The sequence below is a fragment of the Prosopis cineraria genome, unplaced genomic scaffold, assembly GCF_029017545.1.
Source record: "Prosopis cineraria cultivar Desert tree isolate PC_DT_omini unplaced genomic scaffold, ASM2901754v1 PC4, whole genome shotgun sequence".
NCBI classification, from domain to species: Eukaryota; Viridiplantae; Streptophyta; class Magnoliopsida; order Fabales; family Fabaceae; genus Prosopis; species Prosopis cineraria.
In genome coordinates this window covers 4,867,448-4,893,845 of record NW_026555335.1, presented here as the reverse complement: position 1 = coordinate 4,893,845, position 26,398 = coordinate 4,867,448, and the positions used below count along the sequence as shown (strand labels likewise).

Here is a 26,398-nt window from a genome sequence, read left to right as displayed (position 1 = left end):
AAATAAAAGTTATTAAATAGATATATATAAGAATAAATTATATTAATATAATTAATATATTATAAAGAAAGATATCGCCATGTTTACTCCATGCCATTAAAATTATCAATATAAAAAAACTTTAATTTTAAATAAGAATTGTAAGTATTAAAATTATAATTGATATAAGTATAAATTATATTAATATAATTAATATATTTAAAATAAAAAATAATATATACAATATTCGGGACGGGACGGGACGTCCCGATGGTAATCCCGTGTCCCGTCCCGTCCCGAACCTCTTTCCTGTCCCGTCCCGTAAAGTCCCGTCCCGATTATTTTCGGGCCGGGACAAGACCCGTCCCGATATGATCGGGACGATACCGGGCCAATCGGGACGGGTCCGGACTGAACACCCCTAGTGGCTATACCCACCCCTTTCTTTTAATATTTTACAGGCTCTAACTTTAGGTAGAAAAGGGAAAGACTTAGAGGCTTAGGAATTCGTGAAATTCTTACTGTACTGCATTGGATATTACCAATTAGGTTATATTTTATATACATTTGTGCTTATTAATGTTTATGATCTTTAAAATGTTTTTTGAGTCTTGGAATGCTGTGTATAAGAGTTGTAAATATTATTAAGGCCAAAATACTAGTGCAAGTGTAGAAAATGTTAATTCAATCATAACTTTGATTATTTGTGGTTAAATACAATGCAAATATCTCCATCTTTTGTTTTGTTTTTAAAGGGGTTGAGGAGTGAAAGCTTAATTTTATGGTATATATGTGCATATAGTGTGTTATACAGGTAGTCTTAAGTTCTACAAGTGTGTTTTGAGTGTTAGGAATATCTTTTAGCATATGTGTAGGGTTTTGTCAGCTTTTTTATTGTGAAAAGTTGTAAAAATATATTTGATTGTTTAACTTGCTTGTGTGACTTAATTTGAAAGTAAAACTCATGTCATTAACTAGTTTATGAAAAGAGACTTCCATAGACACCTAGATCACCTCATTCAGATATCGGACGGAGAAATAGAGCATATTGAAAGTTGCCTTGAATTACTAGCAAATGACAACATAATTGCTATTAACAACGAGCAACACGCCACGGCGCATAACATATAGTAGAACAGCTATATCACATGTGCACAAGTCATGACGCACTACCCTCTTTTTCAAGACTTGATGTTTTTCAATAGATGTTGAATTTTTTCACTCCTCTGAGATATCTCATGCTTTCAAAACATTATTTTACTTTGATTAAAAATTTAATAAATGATTTTAATTTATTTTAAACTATGAAAACTTGAGATCTTATTTCTATAAAACTCATTTTGGTAATCCTTATTAGGGTTAGACCTTTAATTACTTTGAATTTGATACTTAATCATGATTAGGTAAGGGAGATATTTCATCAATCCTCTAGATACACAAGGCTTGCCTATGGTACTTATCGTTCTTTGCATTGTCAATTGTTCAAAATGCTAGTAAGCCACGTCAATCTATAATATTAAGTACTATATGTCAATTTTAAATTAAACACAAGTATTTATTAACATAATTAAACTAGCCTAAGGTTTTAATCTCTTTCATTAGGCAATTTTAAGTCCTATCCACCTTCCACAAACTTCCTATAATTTCTACAAACCCAATTAATATCAATAGAGGGTTTTTCACAATTCAAACATTTCTACTTAAGGTTAGAATTAAACCAAAACTTCAAAAGTCCTTCACTAACCATCAAACTAGTTACAAATTCTCAATTTCACTTCCAATAACCCTATAAAGGTCATTAGACTAGAAAGGAACCCTCCATAAACTCAGAACTTTTTTTCTCCATATCTTAAATTAAGAGAAAATATGGTAGAACAAGAGAGGAATGGGATATAAAGCTCACCCGACAGACATTAGGTTGGAACTAACTTTCAGGTAAATTTGGGTAGGGTAAGCCTATTTAGGCTTGGCCGGAATAAGCTCAAATTCGAATAGGCCTAACTCTCTGAAAAGCCCTAAATAGCCAAGCCCAGCTGGAATTTCTTTGGGCTTCGGGTGACCCGAATACTCAAATTTTATTTTTAAAATTATTTTTAATTAATTTTTTTACTCTAAAATTAATTATTTCATTTTATAAAAATATAAAATATATTTTTTCGATGCTTAAATAATATATAGAACTCAAATATATGGTATTTTAATATAAAATGACCTAAAACTTAAATAATTAATTAATATTTATTATATTTTATACAATTTTTAAAAATAATTTTTCATTTGGGAATTCGAGAGCCTGAACAGGCCTAAACATGAAAAAGCATGTTTTTTCATAAGCCTAGCCTAAATTTTTTCGAGCGGGTTCAGGTTAGTCAATCGAGTTTGGCTTGAATTATCAACTCTACTTTCAAGTGCTTGTAAATTTTTGCCCTAATAGAGCTTCCCTTTCTCCCTTCTCTATCATGGCTTTTCCCCTTTTTCCTTTGATCCACATTCTTAAAAGTTAAATTTCCATACCATGCACCATAACGCGTGGTACAGTAAGCTAAACCTCAATTTAGCTTATCTACTCGGCCTTAAATAGCTCTATTTTCTTCCAATCTTGATCATACAATTGTCCAATAATCAAACATGTCAATTTACAACCTGAAAACAAGATTAACTTAATTAATCCACAAATTTACTAACTTGCTCCTTATTTAATAATTAGATTCTATATTAGAATTTAGGATGTTACACCATTGGCCTGCAAGATTTTTTGATCATTTAAAACATCCCTAATTAATGAATTTAGGGCTTTTTTTTATCCTCTTAACTCTAGATTTTGTCATTGATCCTTTAGTATCCTGTAATGAATCAGAGATATTAAATGTTAGATTTCAACTTGTTCTGTAACATCCTAATTTTAGATAAAAAAAATTTATGGAATTTAAGTTAATAATAGAAATTTATATTATTTGAGATTATTCAGAAATAATAATATGGTTAGAAATTTAATTATGAATTAAAAACTTAGGTTTAAAATTATATAAGAAATATTTTGTTAAGATATAATTTTAAGATTTAAAATAAAAAAAATTATGTGTGTGTGTGAGTTAAAAAAAAAGAAAAAAAAGAAAGTAAAAAAAAGGGGGCACTATAGAAGTCCCACATCGATTAGATGTGGGAAGGTGAGGTGCCTCCTCACATATAAAAGGAGGAGGCACAGGCGAGGAGACACAGAAGGAAGCAAAAAGAAATTTTTTTGTAATTTGTAAAAATTGCAACTAATGGCCCAAGGTGCAATTTGTGAAAATTGTAAGTAATGGCCCAAAGGTTTGAATAATTAAATTCAGACCTATAGTTTTTTTTAATATAATTGTGAGACCTAAAATCTCATTTTTATATTATTTTTCTCTCTTCCTCTCACGTTGCTTGGCGTCTTCTCGCAAGGGGAGATTATTTTCTTTTTTTTTAGATATGCTCCAATTTTTCTGTTTAGATTAGCATTTAAAAATTTATTTAAGTACAAAATTAATTTTATAGTTATTTTCTAAATAATATTAGATTTCTAGTGATATGATTATTTTGTAGGATAGAGTAAATATTCTGATTATGATTTTTCTATAGGATAGTTAATCTAATGATATGATGGATTAAAAATATAAGTTAAAGCTCTTAGGGATATAATAAATATTATGAAATATTTTCTTGAGGTTGAAACTCATGTTTAAGAATTTTTGAGTTAAAATCTAGATCTATATTGCTGAATTTATGTTGAATCTGAGATGTATGGATGAACCTCTAATTATTAAATAGTTATTTAAGTATGAATAGGTATTTTTGAGGTTATAGAAAGGTGATTTGAGGCCTCAGGATAATTTTAAAATTTTTAGTGTATTTTTGAACGAATTTTTAGAATATAGATGGATGAAATTATGATACTAGAAGTGATTTGAGGCTTAAAAATAGTTTATTAGGGTACGAGAATTTTAGAAAAGAATTTGGAAAGTTAAATGAGGCATAAATCTTAAATTAGTGTCAATATGGATTTTAGATCTAAAACTTTCTAACTCTTTAAATTAGAGTTATTTATTAATTTCAATGTAAAATTAATATATAGTATTGTGAAATAATTATGTAGATTATATTGACAAAGATAGTGATGAAAAAAGAGTTGTGAAGGGGAACTTGTTATTTAAGACATAAGGTAATCATTATTAATGTGTTGTGATGGGTATGTTTGTGAATGATTATGCGTTGTTTTATTGTTTGGAAAAATTATGAATTATTAAAAATAAATACTGTATATACTTGTTTGAAATTATTTTCAAATGGGTTAAAAATTTATTTTTGTTTATCATGATGAGATATTATTATTCGGATATATTTCTGTTTGGATATTTGAATGATGCATGAGTTGTCAGGGTATTTTAATGTATGGTGTTAATAAAAATTTTTGTTCGGTTAATTATTACCACGTGGTAAGCCCTCATTGGACCCAATGAGTGGCGTGTCGCTTGGTCCAACTCACCTTTGGCTGAGTGATTTGACGTCCGAGCATGGCGAAAGGAGAATATAAGGTTCAGTCATGCAAATATTGTTCGGTTAAATGTTTTGTATGTCCACTTAGCAATCGCATGATTAGTTACAACCGCATGCATCATTACATATTAATTTTTAGTTACTGGGACTTTTAAGTCTCATTCCCTGTGGTTAATATTTTTACAGGAGCGAGTCCGGCCGAGAAAGCACCAGAGGTGTAACTATGGTGTATAAGACACCATCTTTTACGTTGCCTCTTATTTTGGATTATACAATATATCTTGTGCCAACTTAGAACATATCTTCTTTGTGAAGCATGTAAACTCTAATCCTTTTTATTAAAAGTATTTATATGACCAAGAGGATTATGTCTGTCCCTCTTGATTTATGATCTGATTTGTAAACTCTTAATTGCCTTTTTGGATATTTTAAGACTTGTGTTATGTCTTGGATGTATCATGGTAAGAAAATTTTCTATCATGATAATGGTTTTAATAATTTGCGAAAAATTGATTTGTATTTTTGAGGGTGTTACAGTTCCTTGATTCCCATCATTTCCTCCCTCTTAAAGAGGATTTATCCTTAAGTAACATGTATCAAATGAAAAAATGTTAGCAAAATTATGGCCTAATCTGCCTCCTCTAAGTGTATGCTTATGTATTAGAACTATAATGTGTTGATTTAGGCTCCTACTATGTATTATAGAATCTTAAATATAAATCTCTTTACTTGAACTTTTCTCTACTTGGATAATTTGGTTTGGAATAACTCAATGACATGGCATGCCACCTAAGGCTTTGTTGTCACATATACTATCATCTATTACTTGATCGCCATGTAAGATGCCATCTTGGATGTTACCTAAAATGATATCTTGGATGCCAATTAAGTTGCCACGCAGGATCACATCATTAACATAATCCTATCTTCTTCATAATACAAAAGGATATACAAAAAGACCCTAGAAAAAAAATAATGAAAGCATCCCATCTTTCTTTTTTCCCTTTTGGACTTAGCAGTTGAAATATGAACAAGGGAACTTTCAACTTTGACATGCTTTGGAGTTCCACCAATCAACACAATTTTTTTCTTCCTATGTCAACCTGCAACTAATACATTAATACGTTAAAATTTACTTACACAATTCCAATTTTCAAAATTTATAATTGAACATTCAATTTGAATATAACAACATCATTATTTTTACAACACATCATCCAATTCTTCTCAGGGGAGAACTTTCACTTCCAACATATTCAAAACTAAAATTTACATTAACAAGTTCCTCATTTTGTGTCAACTAATAGTTATATTAATCCATTCAAATTTTTATTTTACACAACCCTCATTTTTTTGTAAATAATATGTAAAGACTTCATCAATTTACAGTTAAACATCCTATATCAACAAGACAATGTTCATATTTTTACAAGACATAATTCAATTTTTTCTAGGTAGTTTTCACTTTCAATATATTCCATACCAAAATTTTATCAATTTATGAATTTACAATTACAATTCAGGTTTTTAAAACACTACATTCTAATTTTCACTTCACGAACTCCATTTCAACTAATGGGAAAAAATTTTGATCCCAAGAGTTCAACATCTACCTTTTGTAAAATACAGACTTCAGATTCACTCGCTAAGCTCCTTCTTCAAATACCATCAAAAAATGTACACTGACACAACATAACTACACACATAAATGAAAACAAAACAATAATACAAGATAAACTTCCACTAAATCACTATGATGGAATTCTTTCAAAATTTTCCAATCACACAAATAATGAGCTCTTTGAAATTTGCTACAGTCATCTGCAAGAATGGTTCCAACAACGCTCATATGAGTGATATGATATCAATCTCCTTTGCTTTTTCCTAATTAACTCACAAGACGGCAACCTTTGACTCTCAATATTAGAGAAAGTGGCTTCGATCTGACATTGATGAGATTATGAGGTTAAGAGGAATGAACTCTAGGTTCTTTATGATAGAGGATCTCAATGGTTTCAATTTGTCAAATAAGAGGCAATTCCATCATTTGATGTGAGAAATTAATATCAATTTAGTCCTTTCGGCTTTCAGGGAAGATTCAGGATGTATTGGACCATTTATGCAAATTTTTTTCTTTTCAAGGATCTTGAATGCGATTCTCCATATTCTCTTTCCATGTGATCTAAATTAAGATGTTATTAATTAGCATGATACTTTTTGTGACATGCTTTCCATTTTTATACACCAATTCTATTTTCATATTCTCTTGTATTGTAATGATGATTTAAATGTAGATTGTCTGAGAAAAAAAACATTTCAAAAAAAAAAAAGAATTATAATTAGCTACCTTCTCTTCTTATTTTATGGAAAAGGTATTTATTTTAATTTTATTTATAAAATAATTCAATAATTATTATGTCTACCTTTATTCTTTATTCTTATTACGTATTAGAAAGATTATTAAATATTAAATTATTTTAAGTTTAAAATATATATATTTCATGAGGGTAAAATAAAAAAATTATTGAATTTTTAGTCATAAATTTAAAGGTTTTTTTTAAGTTTCAATCAAAATGTTAAAAGTAAATTATAAAATGTTAAAGTAAATTATAAATAGAATAGGAAGAAATTATGATCCAAATGAATGTAATTAGAAAATATGTCTAGCAAAGATACTATTTATATCGCATAATTTTACATTTTAAATAAATATAGTCTGTTGTTTATTTTCTCCAGCGCGATAAAAATTTAAAATTTTAAAAATTTCCCTAGTTCGGAGTCCATCCGCAATCGTTTACTCTTGCCGAGTCTCACTCACATGAATGAGACTCTCTAATTTCAGTTGCTACAGTGCGTGCCCATTTACTGCTACTTTCTCATGCTTTAGCTGTCTATCTCTCGCTTTCTTTTCCCAACTTCACCGCGGCTGCGTCACTCGATTTCTTCTCCTTTCCGCGTTAATCCTCAAAAAACCAAAAAGAGGGTTTATCTCATTTGCATCACTTTTCTCCCTTCAAGTCGTATCTAAAACCTCATATTTTATCGATTTCATTTTTATTTTCTGCTTTCTCCTTGAAAATGTCTGTTCTCTGATTCTTCCCAAATCATAATCTCTGTCCTCCTCTCTATTTTTTTTTTTTGTTTCGAATTCTTAATTTCTGGCTCTAAGCTGAATTATCTTGTGGAAGCTGTGGAGTGAAGGAAATTGAAGACTCTTATCGGTTCTCATCTCATTATACATGTTTTCTACAGTTTTCCCCCCCGCTTTTAGTTGCTAAATTGTAACTGGGTTTTATTAGCCGAAGAAAAAGCGTTGAAGGAGAAGAAGACTGCTGGTTGAAAAGTGGGGTTTAGGGTTTCTGTTGTTATTTTCTGTGGTGATAATTTTGGGTAGTGTATGAGAGACAGAATTGATCTACGATGAACATAGAGGAAACTGAGGATGCGTTGTTGTTGGACCCAGACATGTTGCAGCTTCCAGAGGTGTCACCTTTTGCACTGAAGGCTAGTCCTTGTATTGCTGAGGAGCTATTCTCACAATGGCTTTCGCTGCCAGATACTAGTCGCCTGGTACATAGTTGATCTGACTGAACTAAATTTTTTATGTATAAATTTGATTTCCGCGTGTTTACACTCTTGTAGGAGATGATACAATGAGGATCCTTGTAGAATGCTATCATATTGGTTGCTTGTTAAATTGTTATCTTCTTAAGAATATGTGAGTTTCATTTCGGAAAATCAAAGTCTTTGTGGTCAGAGCTGTCCAAAATCTGACAAATGTAACATAAGACACCGTTCAATGTAAAGTAACTAAAACGATATACTCTTCCGCATAACGATCAATTATGATCCCCGATCTGTATTATTTCGTTTCTACTTGACCGCAATAGTTCAAGTTAGCCTGGCCTAATTAAAACATTAACTTTTTGGCTGTGCTCTTATCTGGAAAATCAAAACAGTTTTGTTGGAGCTTTCCTCTCTTTCCATGTGAAGTAGCTTCCATGCACATTAAAACAGCCTCAAATGCATTGCCTGCCACTTACCAACTCGTCTCCTGTACAGAAATAGTCCATTCCATCTCTGTCAGCTGGATTTCTACTCTCCCCTGAAAATACCATACTTGTAATAGTTTCTTCCTGTGTTTGAAAGAAACAACCATTAAATAGAAGGTTCCTGATCCTATTTTTGAATGTATGAAACAGACAACTCATGGTGCCTCAAGTGGCCTTTCTTTTTCTAGTAGTTTTTTTGTTAATATTCAAGCTGAGGTGTCATCACAAGCTCGATAACTTTAGTCCCCTTTGTTTCATGAGTCATGTCGTCCTGTATGTCTCATAATGCTGAGATTCCAACTAAAAGTAGGACATGTGAGTTGACCTTGTTATTGATGTAAGACTAAACGTTTAGAGCAGCTATCTTGAATCTAGTAGAAGTCTGATCCTGCAAGGGCCCTGATTTAATAAGTACTGAGTTATTTGAACTACCCTGGTTTGCTAATTTAATGTACTAGTCACATATTGATGACCCTTTTTTCCATATTTGCTAGTTGATGCCTTGATGTATTTCTAGGTTGCCAATTATCCGGCAATTGAAAAGGTGCATTCTCTATTTCTAACTTTGACCATAATAGAAAATCTTACTGTTTTCTAAGTTTAGATGATTTCCTTCACCTTCAGGATAACTTTTTAACCACATTATGATAGGAATTTCCCTAAAACGTCATTTCTATATATGCCACGTTAGATGCATCTATGCTGAACATATTTTATATTCCCATAGAAGAGATAAATATCTCATTTTGTGTGTTCACGTCAATTATCATTGATTAAAAAGTTCTATTTGGGGAATGGCAGGTGTTATTATACTTGTTATGGTATCATGCTTAATCATAGAAGATTTATAACAGCAAGCTTCTAACTATAGTTTGGATTCCAAAGATGGTTATTTTTTATCATAAATGATTTATGCACTAGCACTAGCAGTTATTATGGGCATTTCATTCTTGAGCTGTTACCTGGAGTGCTGCTTGGGCTTCTACATGTCTCTCTAATAGTTTGCATCTGCATATTTAACTTGTGAAGCAGAAAACATTCAATTTAGTCCTAAGACGTGCTCTACAGTCGCTGTATTTTATTTGACCTGGAAATATTCAAGTGCAGAAAGATATACACGTTTTAGTTAAATTACTATATTTTTTAGAGCGATATGTGGTTGCAGATATAAGAAATTTAAATTAGTTCAATCCAGATTCAAAGACTGGGGACTTTTGGTGATATGTGGGGAAAATTATATGAATGTTCAATCCTCAATCTATTATGCTATCTTTATAGTTCCTGGTATTTCCTTAGTCTTCTTGCATGTGAAGACTAATAAGATATGAATACCTTTTGCGCGTGACTGGACTACTGAGTTCTTGTTTATATGATCTTATAGAGGAATATATTTATGACCATGCACTAAATAATGATTAAGAAAATAGGTAGCTAGGCGACATGTTTATGCTTTATTGAAACGTTTTTCCATGATTGGCGAATTGAGAAGCCTGTGTGTGTGTGTGTGTGATAAGTTATGGATTTGTAACTGATGACAGAAAAATGAAAAGCCTTTTTCATAAACATTGAGTTGATAATGAGAGAAAGAGAGTAATGATCAAGGGGATTTTCATTGAAGTGAATCTTCAATCACTTAGGTTTCAAGACTAGGCCAGGGTGCCAACTGGTTGGTGAGGCTGAGATCCATGTAAATTGGTTAACCAAAAAGTTGTAATTGCTTGTTTACTACTTGTGAGAAGAGACATGGAATTTTATTTTATAATTATAGCTTTCTCTTGGAATTAATGCTTAACATAATATTAACAGGAGTGATGATAAAAGTTCCCTAACTTCCGAAAATGTGATATTTTTGAGATCCTTGGTGTTGCCTGTATATGATCATATGGTGAAGATTTACTGAGCAAAAAACTGAGTAAACTATACAGTGGGTGGTCGCATACATATATACATACTCAGCTGATATATGGCTGAGATATATGGCCGAGAAATGAGGGATAGAGAGAATAAAATAAAAAGCTTCCTAATATATCTGATCCTATAATAACTATCAGATATTTACATTAAATATATTATATTTCCACACTCCCCCTCAAGTTGGACCATAGATGTTAATCATGTCCAACTTGCTGATGAAATAATCAAACTTATCTCTACTCAAGCCTTTGGTGAGAATATCAGCTGTTTGCTCCCTTGTTGGTATGTGTCTCATTTGGATGATGCCAGTATCAATCTTCTCTCTGATAAAGTGTCTATCTATCTCAACATGCTTGGTCCTATCATGTTGGATTGGATTGTGTGAGATGCTGATTGCTGCCATACTGTCTGAATACAGAGTGATAGGTAGGTTAACATCCTTTTTTAGTTCCTCAATCACCCTTTTAATCCATATACCTTCACAAATTCCCAAAGCAATAGCTAGAAATTCTGCTTTTGCACTACTACGGGCTACTACACTTTGCTTCTTGCTTCTCCAAGTAACCAAGTTTCCCCAAACAAAGGTGCAGTATTCAGATGTAGATTTTCTATCCTCTTGATCACCTGCCCAATCTGCATCCGTGTAGAGTTCCACATCACGCTTCTCAGATTTCTTAAACCATAAACCCTTTCCAAGAGTACCTTTCAAATACTTGAGAATCTTGTAGACCTCATTCAAGTGTTTTTGCTTGGGGTCATGTGAATGTTGACTCACCATGCTAACTGCAAAGGCGATGTCTGGCTTAGTATGTGACAAATAGATTAATTTTCCCACCATACGCTGATACTTGCCCATATCAACAGACTTGCCAAGATTCTCTTCATTGCTTATCTTGTCAACTCGGATAGGTGTATCACTAGGTCTGCACCCAAGCATGCCAGTCTTGTTTAAGAGATCTAGCACATATTTTCTTTGAGAAATAGATATTCCCTTCGTGGATCTTGCTACCTCCATGCCCAGAAAATACTTCATTTTTCCAAGATCTTTTATTTGAAACTCTTGAGCCAATGCCCTTTTAAGATCTTCAATCTCCTCAGCATCATCGCCTGTAAGAACCATATCATTCACATAAACCAACAAAACAGTAGTTTTAGTGCCTCGGTGTTTGTAGAACATCGTGTGATCACTTTGACCTTGTTTGAACCTTGCCATTTTTAGTACCCGTGTGAGTTTCTCAAACCACGCTCTCGGAGACTGCTTTAGTCCATATAAGGACTTCTTCAATTTGCACACTTGATTCGGTTTATTTCCTGGGAACCCTGGTGGCAACTTCATATATACTTCCTCTTTCAACTCACCATTTAGGAAGGTGTTTTTTACATCTAATTGATGTAATGGCCAATCAAGGTTGGCTGCTAGTGATAGAATTATTCTAACAGTATTGAGTTTGGCTACCGGTGTGAATGTCTCCGTGTAGTCTATACCATACACTTGGGAGAACCCTTGAGCGACAAGTCTCCCTTTGTGTTTGTTTAGAGTCCCATCAGCATTGTATTTAGGTGTGAAGACCCACTTACATCCAACTGCTTTCTTTCCTGGAGGTAATTCTACTACATCCCAAGTATTGTTGTCTGTCAATGCCTCCATTTCCTCCATTACAGCTTGTCTCCATTCAGGTACGGCCATAGCCTCTTCAATGTTCTTTGGTACTGTAACACTGTCCAAATGGGCGGTAAATCCAAAAAATTTAGCAGACAATGCTTGATTAAGACACAAACCTCTCGATAGGATGCCTAGTACAGGCTCTCGGCTTCTTCCTCATAGCTATCGGTAGGTCAATATCATCCTTACCACCTGATTCTTCCAGACTTCCTCCATTATCTTCTTTTGGACCTACATTTGGTTCTGACTCTTGGTCAGTGCTTGAGATATGGGTCTGTTTACCTGTCTTGTTTTTTCGTGTATAGGTCTGTGCAAATGTAGTGTCTCCCCCTGTTGTGGACATCTCCTTTGGACTAGGATTTGGCATATCATTTCTAGTATTGGTGTTCTCAATTCCTAGGTCCAAATCAAGATCAGTGAGTTCAAGAGACAAATGATGAGGTACAGCTATAAGGTTGGGTGTTTTAGGTATTTCACTCATGTTTTCACCCATGCCAATCTGCAATTCATTCCAATTCTCCCCTTGGATTGGAGATCGGGAGTAGAAGGATTCTGTTTTGTGAAAGGTGGCATTACAGGTGGTAAAGATACGTTTAATGATGGGATCAAAGTACTTGTACCCCTTTTAAGTGGCAGAGTAACCAAGAAAAACACATCGGACAGCTTTGGGGTCAAGTTTGTTTGTGTGATGAAGATGAACATAGGAAGTACATCCAAATACTCGTAAGGGTAAAGTATTTTCAGGTAGGGTAGATTGTAAGTTTGGTGTAGAACTTCAATGGGAGTTTTATATGACAAGGTGCGATTGGGAAGGCGGTTAATAAGGAAGGTTGCAGTTAGGACAGCATTATCCTAGTGATATTTAGGAACATGGCTGCTAAAGAGAAGTGCACGAGCTGTTTCAAGAATGTGCCTATTTTTCCTTTCAGCAATACCATTCTGCTGAGGACTGTAAGGACAGGTACTTTTGTGAACAATTCCTTTGGAAAGTAAAAAGGTGGAGAGATGTTTGTTGAAGTATTCTGTGCCATTATCAGTGTGAAGTGTTTGAATAGACGTGTGAAACTGATTTTTTACCATATGATAGAAATCAATGAACACCTGAGAAACATCAGATTTGTCTTTTAGAAGGAACACCCAAGTAACGTGAGAATGGTCATCAATAAAGGTAATGAACCACTTTGAGTGAGTCCTATTAGGGACCCGAGAGGGCCCCCATAGATCACTGTGAATGATTGTAAAAGGCTTTGATGCAATGTATGGCTGATTAGGAAAGGAAATATGATGGTGTTTTGCTTTTTCACAAGAGTCACAATAGAGCTGAGAATAATCACTTTTATTGCAAATTAAAGGAAATAATTTTGACATATAATTGAAATTAGGATGACCAAGACGTTTGTGCCACAATTCCAACTCACTAGTCTTAGGGAGACACTTTATTTCATGACCTAACATTACTGACTTTATTTCCATCCAGGTAGTAAAGACCATCAAATTCCTTAGCACTGCCAATCGTCATCCCCGTCAGTAGATCCTGGAAAAGACAATAAGTAGCAAAGAAATCAACATGACATTTTTCATTCTTTGCCAATTTACTTATTGAGAGTAAGTTACATTTTAAATTAGGCACATGCAGAACATGATGTAAGGTTAAAGTAGATGAGAGTTGTATACTCCCTATACCAGAGATAACCGACTCTGATGCATCAGCAATCTTGACTGTAAAGTTCTTTTGGCAAGGTACATAGGTTGTAAATAATTTAATATTATCAGTCATATGATCTGACGCGCTTGAGTTTACTATCCAGCAATCTCCAATGCATACTCTTTTAATAGTAGCCAAGGCTTTAGAAAAATTACCTCTTTGTACCACATTAGCAATAGGTTGCTTATTAGTTTGTAGGGCTGACAGCATTTCAATGATCTTACTTAGTTGATCATTTGAGGGCTGTGAGTTATCATTTCCCATGGAGCTTTCAGCAACATATCCACAACTTTTTCCCTTTCTTGGCTTCCAGTCGGGTGGCTTACCATGGAGGTCCCAGTATTTATCCTTTGTGTGGCCCACTTTCTTACAGTGTTCACACGTGGGATGTCCTTTAGTGCTTCTAGGATCATTAGACTTGGCAGCAAGGGCAGATGATTCAAAAGTACTGGTTTGAGAAATGGGTTCGTCTTTCAACATTACCTTCCTTCGGGAGTACTCCCTCCGGATCATTGCAAAGGCTTCACGGACAGATGGCAAAGGTTCCACACTCAGAATTCTGCCACGAATATCATCCAAGTCTGAATTAAGTCCGACTAGCAACTCATACAGTCGTTCTTTCTCCAGCCGTTTTCTGAACCGAGCAGCACCCTCAGAACTGGTCCATTCTTCAGCAGTAATCAGATCAAGTTCCTGCCATAGAGCAGTTTTTTCAAGGTAATATTCACTTGGGTCATGATTACCTTGCTTTATGAGCCATAGCTTGGATTTAATCTCAAACACTTGAGAAGCATTCTCCCCATCTGAGCATGCCTCCTTCACAGCGTCCCATATCTCCCGAGCTGTTGGGAGAAATAAAAAACTCTTCTTCACAGCCGGTGCCATTGAATTAACCAGCCATGAGCATACCATTGAGTTTTTGGTCTTCTAGAGCCTGAGAGCCTTGACATTCGTTGCCTCTGGACACTGGGTTTCACCGAAAACGTACTCCCATTTGCCACGACCTTCTACCGCGAGCTGCACCGTTTGGGCCCATTCTCGGTAGTTGACACCGGTGAGTTTTTCTGAGATGAGAGAGACGAGTGAGCTTTCTTGGCCAGTCACGAGGTGTGCGACTTGACGCGAGCTCGCAACGGACGAACTCTCCAAGCCAGACGACTCTGTATTTCGGTGAGTCTCAGGCTGAGAGCTCGAGTCCATGTTCGTCTCTGATGATTTAGTTGCTCGTTCTTCTTTGTGCTCTGATACCATGAAGATTTACTGAGCAAAAAACTGAGTAAACTATACAGTGGGTGGTTGCATACATATATACATACTCAGCTGATATATGGTCGAGATATATGGTCGAGAAATGAGGGATAGAGAGAATAAAATGAAAAGCTTCCTAATATATCTGATCTTATAATAACTATCAGATATTTACATTAAATATAGTATATTTCCACATATGGATACAGACTTTTCTTGCACATGAAATCAGCAATATACTTATGAACTTTATTGTGAAATGACAATTTTCATGCACAACTATATAAGTATAAAATGAAGATGCGTATGTGTGGTTTCTTTCTTTCTTTCTTTTCCTGCGATGCTTGAAAGAGAACTCTGAGATAGTTTTGGTTGAAGAGCATGAAAAGGTTCAGTGGGTTTTAGGTATTTTGAAAGAAAAAAAATGAAAAGTTTAATGAAATTGTTCATGATTTTTTTAAGATTTGAAATATGATTATTATCATGGTCAATTTTTTAATTCAAATATGTCGTTTATGCTTTGAAAATTTATATGTTACAGTGATGAAAGGTAGGCCATATTACTACTCTTGACATAATGATTTGTATTTTAATTACTAAAATATCATTGTGCTGGAACTGAAATTTTTAAGCGTTAAGGAAAATCTATAAGATTAATTATTTATTTTTGAACTTATTATTTGGTTGTGCTGGAATCATTTTGACTCTCCTCCTTGGCCTTTGCATGGGTGAATTTAAGCTATATTGTTTCTTTGCAGATTTAATGTTCTTTGGGAATTTGTTGGATTATGCGGTGTTAAAGTTAATATTTTTAATCTAGTTTCAAATATTCCTTAACATCCTTCTCTCTTTTGTCCTTTTTCTTAATCATTTTGTTCTTCTGAACTCTGTTGTATATTTTCTTTCACACAAAGGTATGTGTAGCTGTAACTTATTTATTGATATGTTGTGTACACAGGTTAAGTCTATGCTTGCCGATGCAAAAGCAGGTATTCCTTTGAGCGCAGTTGGGAACACAAGTACAAATGTTGTGGGAAGTAACTCATTGCCTTCCATGTTTCCTGCTGGGAGTACACCTCCACTTTCACCTCGCAGTTCATCTGGCTCCCCACGTACCATGAAACAGAGAGCTAGTCCTTCTTCATTAGGTTCTCCACTAAAAGTAGTCAGTGATCCTGTACGAGAAGTTATCCCGCCGGTATTTACTACTCTCTTCTAAACTTTGATAAGTTAATTGCTTGTAATTCATTAACTGTGCTCTGAATATTCTTGCAGTTCTATTTTAAAAATGGGCGTCCACCTCCAAATGAGGTGACAGAGCATTTCCTGTTTCAAATTGATCATCATTTTTATGGTCATGTGGACGGTCTGCAATTGCATGGTGAGAATGAGAACATGATATTCTATGAGTTGATCAGTTTTTGCAAATCTGTTAGACTTTTAGTTCTCTAGAGAAGTTTTAATCTTTAATTTTTCCTGTTAATTTGGCTTCTATTATTGCAGAATTTAAGTCTGTCACCAAAGAAATCTGCAAACTACCCTCATTTTGCTCCACTGCTCTGTTCAAAAAAATTGATGTCAATTTTACAGGAACGATAACAAGGTATTAATTTCCACTTCATCTGTCTGGATCACTGCATTAGATGAACTTTCTGAATTTTTAATTTTAATATTTCCCTAGAGTTTGTAGTTGTGGATGTAACAAAGCTGATGGTTGAATGATATGGGAAATAGAGCTGCAAGAAGACGTTGGCAATTAGAGTGAGCTTCTGCCAAGTGTTCACTTTTTGGGTTAATGCTTCTGGGTGGTGATTCCCATTTCCCTCCTTTCCTCCCATAGGGGAAATAGATAGTAACTGTTGAGAAAAGTGGAAGTACAGAAGTATGGTAGATTAGGAATATACTAAACAAAATATATTATTTAGATTTATTTTTGATGTGCGCATAAAATTATGACCACGCTGACACATTTTTACCCTTTACTTTGGTTGTCCTAAACCTGACTCTTCTTAACCTACAATAATTATTTGAGTCCTTAATAATCCAAAATCCTTAATATTTGGGTTCTCTACTAGTAACTATTAAACTATATGGCTTTCATAAATCTCTAATATCTGTAACATTATCTTCAGATCAAGTGTTCACCAATCTAATTCATGTAATTTTTTTATATTGTTTGGATGTTTTATAAACCCATTGAAAAAGCTATCCTCATTGATGTTTTGGCTATTTGGTAGGAGGTGATTTTAAATTGTCTTGAGAAGGCTTATTTTAGATTGTTTAGCCTAAAGTTTGAATTTAATGTTAGAAGCACTTTACACTTTAACTGTGGCAATCTCCTGTAATTGTTCTTTTCACCAAAGTCTTACCTTGGGTCATTTGTGAACTCTATATAGAATTGAAAGGTTTAATTTCAGCAAAAAAATATTACTTATTGGAGATCTCATTTTCTGACAAGCTGTATGATTGCACCATTTGGCCATAGGATTACTTCCTGTTGAGCTGATCCTTTCACTTTATGAAATATTGTAGGGATCAATTTATTGAGTATTGGATTCAGGGTAATATGTTAACTATGGATTTGGCCACGCAAATATATACCATACTGAAGCATCCAGATAGAACATACCTTTTGCAGGTTTGCATTGTATTAAAAAATGTCATGCAACTCCTAATGTTATTGCTATGCGTTATCTTAATATTATTTACCAAGTACATGCTTGAATGTATGGGATTTGCCCTTATGCCTTCCATTTTGGATGTAGGATGATTTTAAACCTGTCTTAAGGGAACTTTTAGCAACTCATCCAGGGTTGGAATTTTTGCAAAGCACACCTGAATTTCAGGAAAGATATGGTATTGCCATTTAATTGAGCAACAACGTTGGTTTTAGTGTCTTCTATTTTCTCTATATCTGTTGTCCAATGATATTTTAATCACATGTTATCACATAATGTTTTTGAAAAGAACTGGAAGGTCTTCTACATGTTTGCTGTTTTGGGCCAATTTCTGTTGAAGGTCTCTGACTATAGAGTCTATAAAACTATCCAACGGAGATATAACCTCCTTAATCTCTTGGTTTGGAATTTTTTGTTTTTGGGGTGTGGGCTGACTCTTTTTGTGGGCACGTCAGTGTGTGGATAATGTGAAAGACAGCTAAATCTACTAACAAAGTGATTTAAAAATTGCTTTAATATAACTTTTGCAATTTAGTCTTTGAAAGAAACTGGTGTGTCCTTAGAACAAGGCTATGAAGCATGGGGAATGATATACATACACCATCAGTACTGTTTTCTTTACCACTGATATTATCATTCTTCTCCTTCAACTTGCTGTGAGTTTCACTCCATTGATTCTCTGTTTTTGTGTTCCTTAATTTTATATCTCAAAATCCATGTCTCTGCTTTTCTTGCAAGGCTACAATGTTTTCAGCAGTGCCTTCTTTCTAGACCTCTTAACTTTCTCGATGTGTTAGGGGCTATGGTTTTTTGGGACAATGCCAGTCTTCCATAGTGACGTGATGAGAGTGCTATTTGGCAGTGCTAATAATTTCTTAGCATGTTGCAGGTCAACTTATTAATTAAATCATGCAATATCCTTAGTTATGGCTTAACATTAGTACTCAGTAATAATGACTACAGTAAATCCAATCATATGAAGTTAATTATTTTTATTTTTTGAAGGTCTTGCTTTAGCATTTAAAATTTTATTTTTGGACAATTAGGTGAATACTGAATTTGTTAAATTACTTTGTTATTAGATTATGCATTATAAATGTTTATTATAATACTTGTTTTATTGATTGAGATACTATACGTTATGGGTATTTGTATTTATTATTAATTTTGAATTTGTTGATTTAAAGTATTTTCTGTTCCAATTTATAAACCGTCACATACTGCAACCATACCCCTACCTTGCAACTTAGGCTCGTACTTTGTGGAAAACTGCATGTTTTTGGGCAGGAAGTTAAACTTAACACACTGAGGTAAAAGGAAACAATTAAAAGGAAATCTAGAGAAGTTGAATACATGCAGTTGTACCTTAAACACGCAGGTTTTGCTTAAGGCCTGCTAGAAGACTCTTAAGGATTGAAAATGAAACTTTTAACTACTGACAACGCTCTAGTGTTTGCATACTCTTAATGAGAGAATTTTGAGAAAAGCTACATACATTGCCTTTCTGTACAGCATAATTTCACATCCTAATCCATAGGAGGCTTTTAGAATTTTGGGTTGCTGACATGAGAAATCGACTCAGCAAAATTGCCCAAATGGGGACTGGGTTGTTTGACAAAAGGGAGTCTGTATAGCATTCAGACGACTTTCTTTAGATTTACTAAATTGAAATTGAAATTATAGTTTGGATATGCTTCCAGTTGCAATTTCCTCTTGCTGTGTATTTTACTCTATTTATGTTTTTAAAAAGATTTTTTAAAAAAGGGAAAGGAATTAGAATCTAGAATTAATGTTGTATGAATGTATAAATTTGTCTGGGTTTGTCCTTTCCTGTTTTTTTTTCTCTTTCCCTCCTTTTTTTCTGCCAAGCTGTATAGAACATATGAATTCTGTAAAGTTAGATGTCTGTAATCTTTTAGATGACTCTATCATTGTGTAAAAATATATAAATACATAAAGTATTGTAAAAGATGGTTGATTGGGATATGGTAACATTCTAACGAGTTTCTGTACTTGATTATATATATATATATATGTATGTATGTATGTGCGCTAAAACAAAAGCTACTCATTCTGAAGACAGAACTTCTGTTATTAAAGCCGGTGCGGACATATAATGTTTCAAATTAAAAAATCTATACTAAATAAGGGGGCAACATTTTGATGTAGCTCAATAACAAATAAGAAAAGGATGTGACTTGTGTTATTTTCTTACTTGACCTGTAACATCTATATTTAATTGTTTTATAACTGGTTTTCACTTGCTACAAATGATTGCACATATAAATGATCCCCGTTCAGTGCTAGTTTGTGTTGAAATAAATTATGCTTACATCTTATGTAACACCTCCTCAAGTCTAAATTTGATTTCTAGTGCCGAAATATGCTAATTTCTTGGGTTATTTCTCACTGCTTCGTGTTTTGAGATTGAACAGCGGAGACAGTCATATATAGAATTTTCTACTACATGAATCGATCAGGAAATGGCAGGCTCACCCTCCGGGAGTTAAAACGCGGGAACCTAATTGCTGCCATGCAGCATGCAGATGAGGAAGAGGACATAAACAAAATTCTGAGGTAAAGCCATTGGCTAACAATTTGTGAAAATAAACGGAATTTTATATTCTGGAAATTTTCTTCTATGGATTTCAAGCTTTGACTCCTGTGAAATCATCGCCTTGATCCTTGTTGAGAAAATAATAGAGGTCTTAGTTCCGTATTTTTTCTGTACTTGTATGGCGGAGACAATTTTTTCCTTACGTTCTTGTTAGCTGCTGTGCTTTACTTAAGTTAAATCATGAAGGGTCTAGCCCAAATATGTTCAAGGGGTCGTTTGGTTCGGTTGATTGAACTTCTCAGGAAGTTAACTTTCTGGGAAGTATACTTCTTGGAGGCTACATAAATGACTGTTTCATTATTTAAGTTCCCAAGATGTCTAATTATTTTTAAGTAAATATAATATATTTTTTTAATGATAAAGACAATAATATCCTTTTAATTGGATTTGATTTTATAATGTTAAAGGGTAAGTTTGTAAATATACAATAAATATTGGCGAAGTAGAACTTACCTGGGTTTTACTCAGTAAGTTACTCCCCTAGTTGTGACGGAAGTGTGAGGCTTATCTTCCTGGGAAGGCAAGGCTATTAGTGAACCAAGTAGGGATAATTTCATTACTTGGGAAGTTTGACTTCCTCTCTGTACTTACCTCCAAGGCTACAACCAAGCAACCACTGAGTCCCATGGTTGATTATTTTTCCATTTTTGTAACTCTTCTGAATTGTAATTTGCTTTCTTTCTTTCTTTCCTTTTCTTTTTCTTTTTTCCAAGTTTATTTGATTCTCTTACTGAATTTCAGGTACTTCTCATATGAGCATTTTTATGTCATTTACTGCAAATTTTGGGAGCTCGACACAGACCATGACTTTTTTATTGATAGAGAGAACCTTATTAGATATGGAAACCATGCTCTTACCTACAGGATTGTTGATAGAATTTTTTCCCAGGTTTGTTGGATCACGGCTGATATTTGAAGTTGAGATTTACCAGGCCCAAAGAAGTTTCTTGATCATAGTTCTTCCTTTTCTTTCCTTTTCCTGTTTTTTTTTTTGGTCTTGTCTCTTAGGTTCCAAGGAAATTTACCAGTAAACTTGAAGGGAAGATGAGTTATGAAGATTTTGTTTACTTCATACTTGCTGAGGAGGACAAGTCATCTGAACCTAGTTTAGAGTACTGGTATACTTCACCTTCTCAGATTCTGGGGACCCTTGTATATACTATGTTATGAAATTTTGCTGCCATGTTCCCACTTGGGTGATTAAAAAGACAAATCATATTCTTCTGACATATTTTAAAGAGGATTTAATGTGGAATGGAAGGTAAAAGAAAGGTGTAAATTGGAAATACTTCTTCTTCTTGTTTTTTTTTTTTACCGGTTTACTCGGTCAATACTAAATAAAGAGAGCAAGAAGGAAGTTTTCCATCTCCACTTTTTGTCTCTAAAGTTATGAAAAGATCTTTCTTTAATTATTGTATGGTCAGGAGTTTTAAAATTGAAAATAAAATAATTTGACGTTTTTATAAGGATTGTACTCTGGCCTATTAAAAAAAAAATTGAAGTGCGTCACTCACTATGATAGCAGTTTCCAGTAGAATTTAGTACTAGCCGGTCTTCCCTAATCTATTCTAGAATACTTGGATTTTTCAATACGCCTGTCAACATGTTGAAGAAAAAGGCTTCTTGGCTTCTGCTAGAGAATAGTTATTATTTAACCATGTGTATTGCAGTAATTGCTTGTTAATAGGTTTATTTATGAAGTTAACGTATAACTTCAATTGGAAAGAAAGGTTTGTCTTGGTCATGCTGTACATCATGTTAGTTTCTTTCCCCTTTTGTGTGTCCAGAATGTTCACGCACAAGAGTCAACACATGCATTTATGTATATAATATTCCAAAAATTGAGGTTGACTTTTCGTATGGACAAATTTATAGAACATTATATGTTCTCGCACCTTTTGCGTTGCAAAGGATGTGACAATGTGGCATTCGTATGGTGTACCTCCTTAGATAAATTTTATTACCTTTTTTGTGATAGGTACTAAGTAATCTAAAGAAGAGGAATTAGGTGAAAATTCCCTTGAAGGAAATAATGCGAGAATCTGAAAAAAAAAAAAAAAAAACAATATCTTCCATAGAACAGGGGAGAATCTCCAATACAAAGATAATCAAATGCATAAAACACCTACAGCATCCTCACTATTGCTATTCATTAGCACATAACTGAATCCTGAACTGCTGCATAACTGCGCCTAACGCATGACTGAATGTGATAACAACAGAACATTATATAAACTACTGCATAATTACTCCTATCTACAGAATAAGGACTTGAACTAGGAACACAAGATTACCTATGTACCATCTTTTTTACTACTGTTTCATCCACTTACCCACTACTCTCCGCTGTCATTGCTCTCTTCTTCTTTCTACTGTAAGTGATATAGGTACTTGGGTCCCTATTAATTTGCCAGATGAGTTTGTCTATTGGACAAGTTCTGTTGTTGGGATGTGGGGAGAGTTAGGATTTGAGATATTGGGTACATGAAACATAGACCTACCAACCAGAACATAAATAATGAGATTCTCAGCACCAGAACTTTAATACTTGTTGATCTAGTGGAGCTTGCTTACACAAAATGTCTTGATTTGCATATGGACTGAAGTCTCTATGTTTTGAATCGAGTTCATGAGGCTATATTCCCTTCACCAAATTTTTCGTCATTTCCCCTTCCATAAGAATTGCAGCCTCTTCGAATAGAAATTAACTTCTACTTCTGTCATAATAGGTTCAAATGCATTGATTTGGATGGGAATGGAATACTTACCTCAAATGAATTGCTGTTCTTTTATGAGGAGCAGTTGCATCGAATGGAATGCATGGCCCAAGAATCAGTGCTTTTTGAAGACATATTATGTCAGATAGTTGATATGATAGGACCAGAGGTTTTTATTTTTCTTATTCATACATCTTTGGTTTTTTTCCCTAGTTGTCACTGTTTTCATCCTTCTGCCGCATAGCTAGCGCTGACCAAAGTATTTATGCAGAATGAGGGATATATCACATTAAAAGATGTGAAATCCAGCAAACTTTCTGGAAATGTTTTCAATATTCTTTTCAACCTCAACAAGTTCATTGCTTTTGAAACCCGTGATCCATTCCTCATACGCCAGGTAAAAGCAGGCTGTTAGATCCCAGTCCATTCTCCATTCAAGGCTTTCTTTTGGCACAGTTAGCTTTTCAATTCTGACTTTAAGGTGGGTATTTTGTAAGGAACGCGAGGATCCAACTTTGACAGAGTGGGATCGTTTTGCACATCGAGAGTACATTAGGCTTTCTATGGAAGAGGATGGTGAGGATGCTTCAAATGCCAGTGGAGATGTCTGGGATGAATCACTTGAGGCTCCATTCTGATTTTTCTGGGTAAGTTGAGTATATTCAATTCGTTAATAGCTCATGCAACTAGATGCTGATGTATATTAGTGCCATTTGTTTTGGCATCAATGTTAGGTGATTTATATGATTAGTTGAGCTAAGATCTAGATTCTTGTACAGTTGTACCATAGGCACTCAACTGGGTTGGTATCTCAATAGTAGATATTGGAGCAGTGGTGCCAACTCACTTAAATACTTGATTTCTTCTTTGGTCAAATCCCTCCACTGGAAGCCTTTTCCAAAGTCATTGACTATGAGTTCTCATACTGATTATTGAGCAGTCAACCAATAATTAGATATTGACGTAGGAGAACCAATCTATTTAAATATTTTTCCAATATTACTTGATGTGGGCTAAGCATTTCATACTAACAATACTAGTAACATTCTTAGTTTAGGGAGACTTTTTTCTCCAATGTCAGCAAGTGTTATTCTCTTGTATCAAACTCTCTACCCTTTTCTGGAAAAATCTCTTCATCCTTAATATATTGAAGCAAAGACGTATCAGGCCAAAAGATTAAAAAAGCATAGACATACTTTTCATGATCAAATTTTAGATCAGAAGTCGTCTTACTTTGCATCAGAATGTCTCTTATGTCTAGACAAAAATTGTTATGCTATTTCTTGAGTTCGGTTTTATTTCATCTGATATAACTGCAGACGCATCAATGGCTATGAATGCTTCAAGAGTCTGTAGCATAAACTGTAATACATTTGGGAGGCCCGCTGCAGACTGACCAAACTCCTATAATTGTGCTCTATAGAGGGGTCCGTATGACTTTTTTAAGTAGAAAGAAAAAGCGGCACGTTAGTTATAGTACCTCAGGAAGAAGACAGGCATGCTTCTACTTGGATTTATTTTTGTCTATATACATTTTTCTTAGACTAATCCAAATTAAATTAATTTTCTGTAAAAAAAAAATTATAGCTGGAGTTTTTCCTCTGTTGTCATGGTTGTCATTGTATCCCCCCCCCCCCCAAAAACAAATTTCATTGCATTTGTTGTATTTTAACACTCGGTATGTTCCCTTTTCCCTTTATTAAGTGCATAGTGAAGAGAGAACATGAAGTTTATTTTCCGTGTATCAAGGGGTATTTCTTCATAATATTTTTTTATTTATTATTTTTATCAATCTACTTTTACATTTTATTTAGTGATATAGTTTCCTTTGGCTTCTTTGATTTACAGATAAACGATCAATGTGGTAATATCAATCTTGGACTTGCACTTGTAGCAAGATAGCTGATGAAAACAAATATGGTAGCCATTTTTTTAGGGCGAGCAGTTCTATCTGTGTTATGTAGTTATTAATGCACATCGTTATTATTGCTTCCCCCCCCCCCCTTCCTAGATAGCAGATGCAATGAATTAATTACAAAATAGTTTAATTTTATTAGATAATTTTTCATGTCACTTTAATGTTGAGAGAATTAACCTAGTTGAAAAGACAGGATATTATTTTTCACTATCAATTAAGTTTGATTCCTCGGATTTTTCAGATGAAAGCATCTCTTACATTTTTTTTTCAATTTTTTTCTTTTTTATATTCAATTTTTACATGTAAATTTTTTGGGCAACGCATGGAATAGATGATAATTTAAAATTTTATATATTTAATATATGTTGAAATTGTTGAGAAAAAAAAATGAAGGAATAGAAGAATTTGTATTGAATCCAATAAAAACGTGTGAAGAAATAATAGGAAGTACACAGATTCTTAAAAAGATCACACTACTTATAATTTATAAACAAGAGAATTTTCTACCATTTTTTAATTTTAAGTGATGGGAAACTCTGTTGGCTTGCCTATCAATAAAAATTTTCCATCTGGAATCTAAACATAAAACAGATATTTACAAAATTGTAATTAAAAATGATAAAAAAATACAAAATGTTTAGCATTTATCTTTCCCCACTTTAATGCGAACCTTTTTAGACGTGACGTTAGCCACGTCTTGGCCATTCTGGCCACGCAATGTTCTGCCATGAACTCCCGAGTTTTAAAAATTTAGCTCTTGAAAAGTTGGTGTTCAATTAAGATTATGTGATTTTCTCTTTGGGTTTGACTTTTCCGGGGGGTGAGTGGTGCGTAAATTTCTTTTGTCGAATGGGGGATAACCCAAAAAAAAAAAAAATTAAGGCAATGGCATAATGTTGTGTATTACACTATTTTTTATTTATAATTTTCATGTCTTTATTATTAGTCTTCAAAAACTGTTAGATTTTTTTAGTTCAGTTCAAATTACATGTAATTATTAACTTAATATTAATTTAAAACTCATTAACTTAGGAAAATCCATATTCTTGTCCCTGCTTTCATCAATGCTAGTTTACAATGTTAACACTAGTAGTATATTCGTCGTTTATGTTGTTTTCATTTTACCCTGCTTAATATGATTTGGTTAATAAATGAATTTTACAGTGTTAACTATAAAAATAATAAAAAATTGTTATATAATAAATAATATACTAAAAATACATTTATCTTTTTTATCAAAAAATATGTTTATCTTAATTTTTTAAAAACAAGCATTTTAAATATGTAAGATATTTTTTTGTGTGTGCTCTCTCTCAATCTTTGTTATAGAACACTTTCAATCATTTCATTTATCTTAAAAAAAGTTAATTTTTTTAGATATCATAA

The 26,398-nt window shown here is 33.7% G+C and overlaps 1 protein-coding gene across 3 annotated transcripts; it reads left to right on the top strand.

Annotated features, from left to right (window-relative positions):
• The first annotated feature begins 7,326 nt into the window (after positions 1–7,326).
• LOC129308478 (serine/threonine protein phosphatase 2A regulatory subunit B''beta-like) lies at positions 7,327–25,250 on the top strand. Of its 3 annotated transcripts, none has more exons than XR_008592623.1 (14): positions 7,327–8,070; positions 16,041–16,280; positions 16,358–16,463; positions 16,586–16,685; positions 17,615–17,720; positions 17,848–17,938; positions 20,196–20,337; positions 21,119–21,266; positions 21,386–21,495; positions 23,107–23,263; positions 23,366–23,491; positions 23,592–23,741; positions 24,414–24,845; positions 24,943–25,250. XR_008592623.1 is itself a non-coding variant. In XM_054949598.1 (13 exons), the coding sequence occupies exons 1-12, from the start codon at positions 7,921–7,923 to the stop codon at positions 23,730–23,732; spliced, it is 1,617 nt and encodes a 538-aa protein (XP_054805573.1). In that variant the 5' UTR covers positions 7,327–7,920; the 3' UTR covers positions 23,733–23,741; positions 24,943–25,250. The 3 variants fall into 3 exon arrangements, 1 of the variants encoding a protein (XP_054805573.1); XR_008592624.1 differs by lacking the exon at positions 7,327–8,070 and adding an exon at positions 14,861–15,004; XM_054949598.1 differs by lacking the exon at positions 24,414–24,845.
• Positions 25,251–26,398: the final 1,148 nt, after the last annotated feature.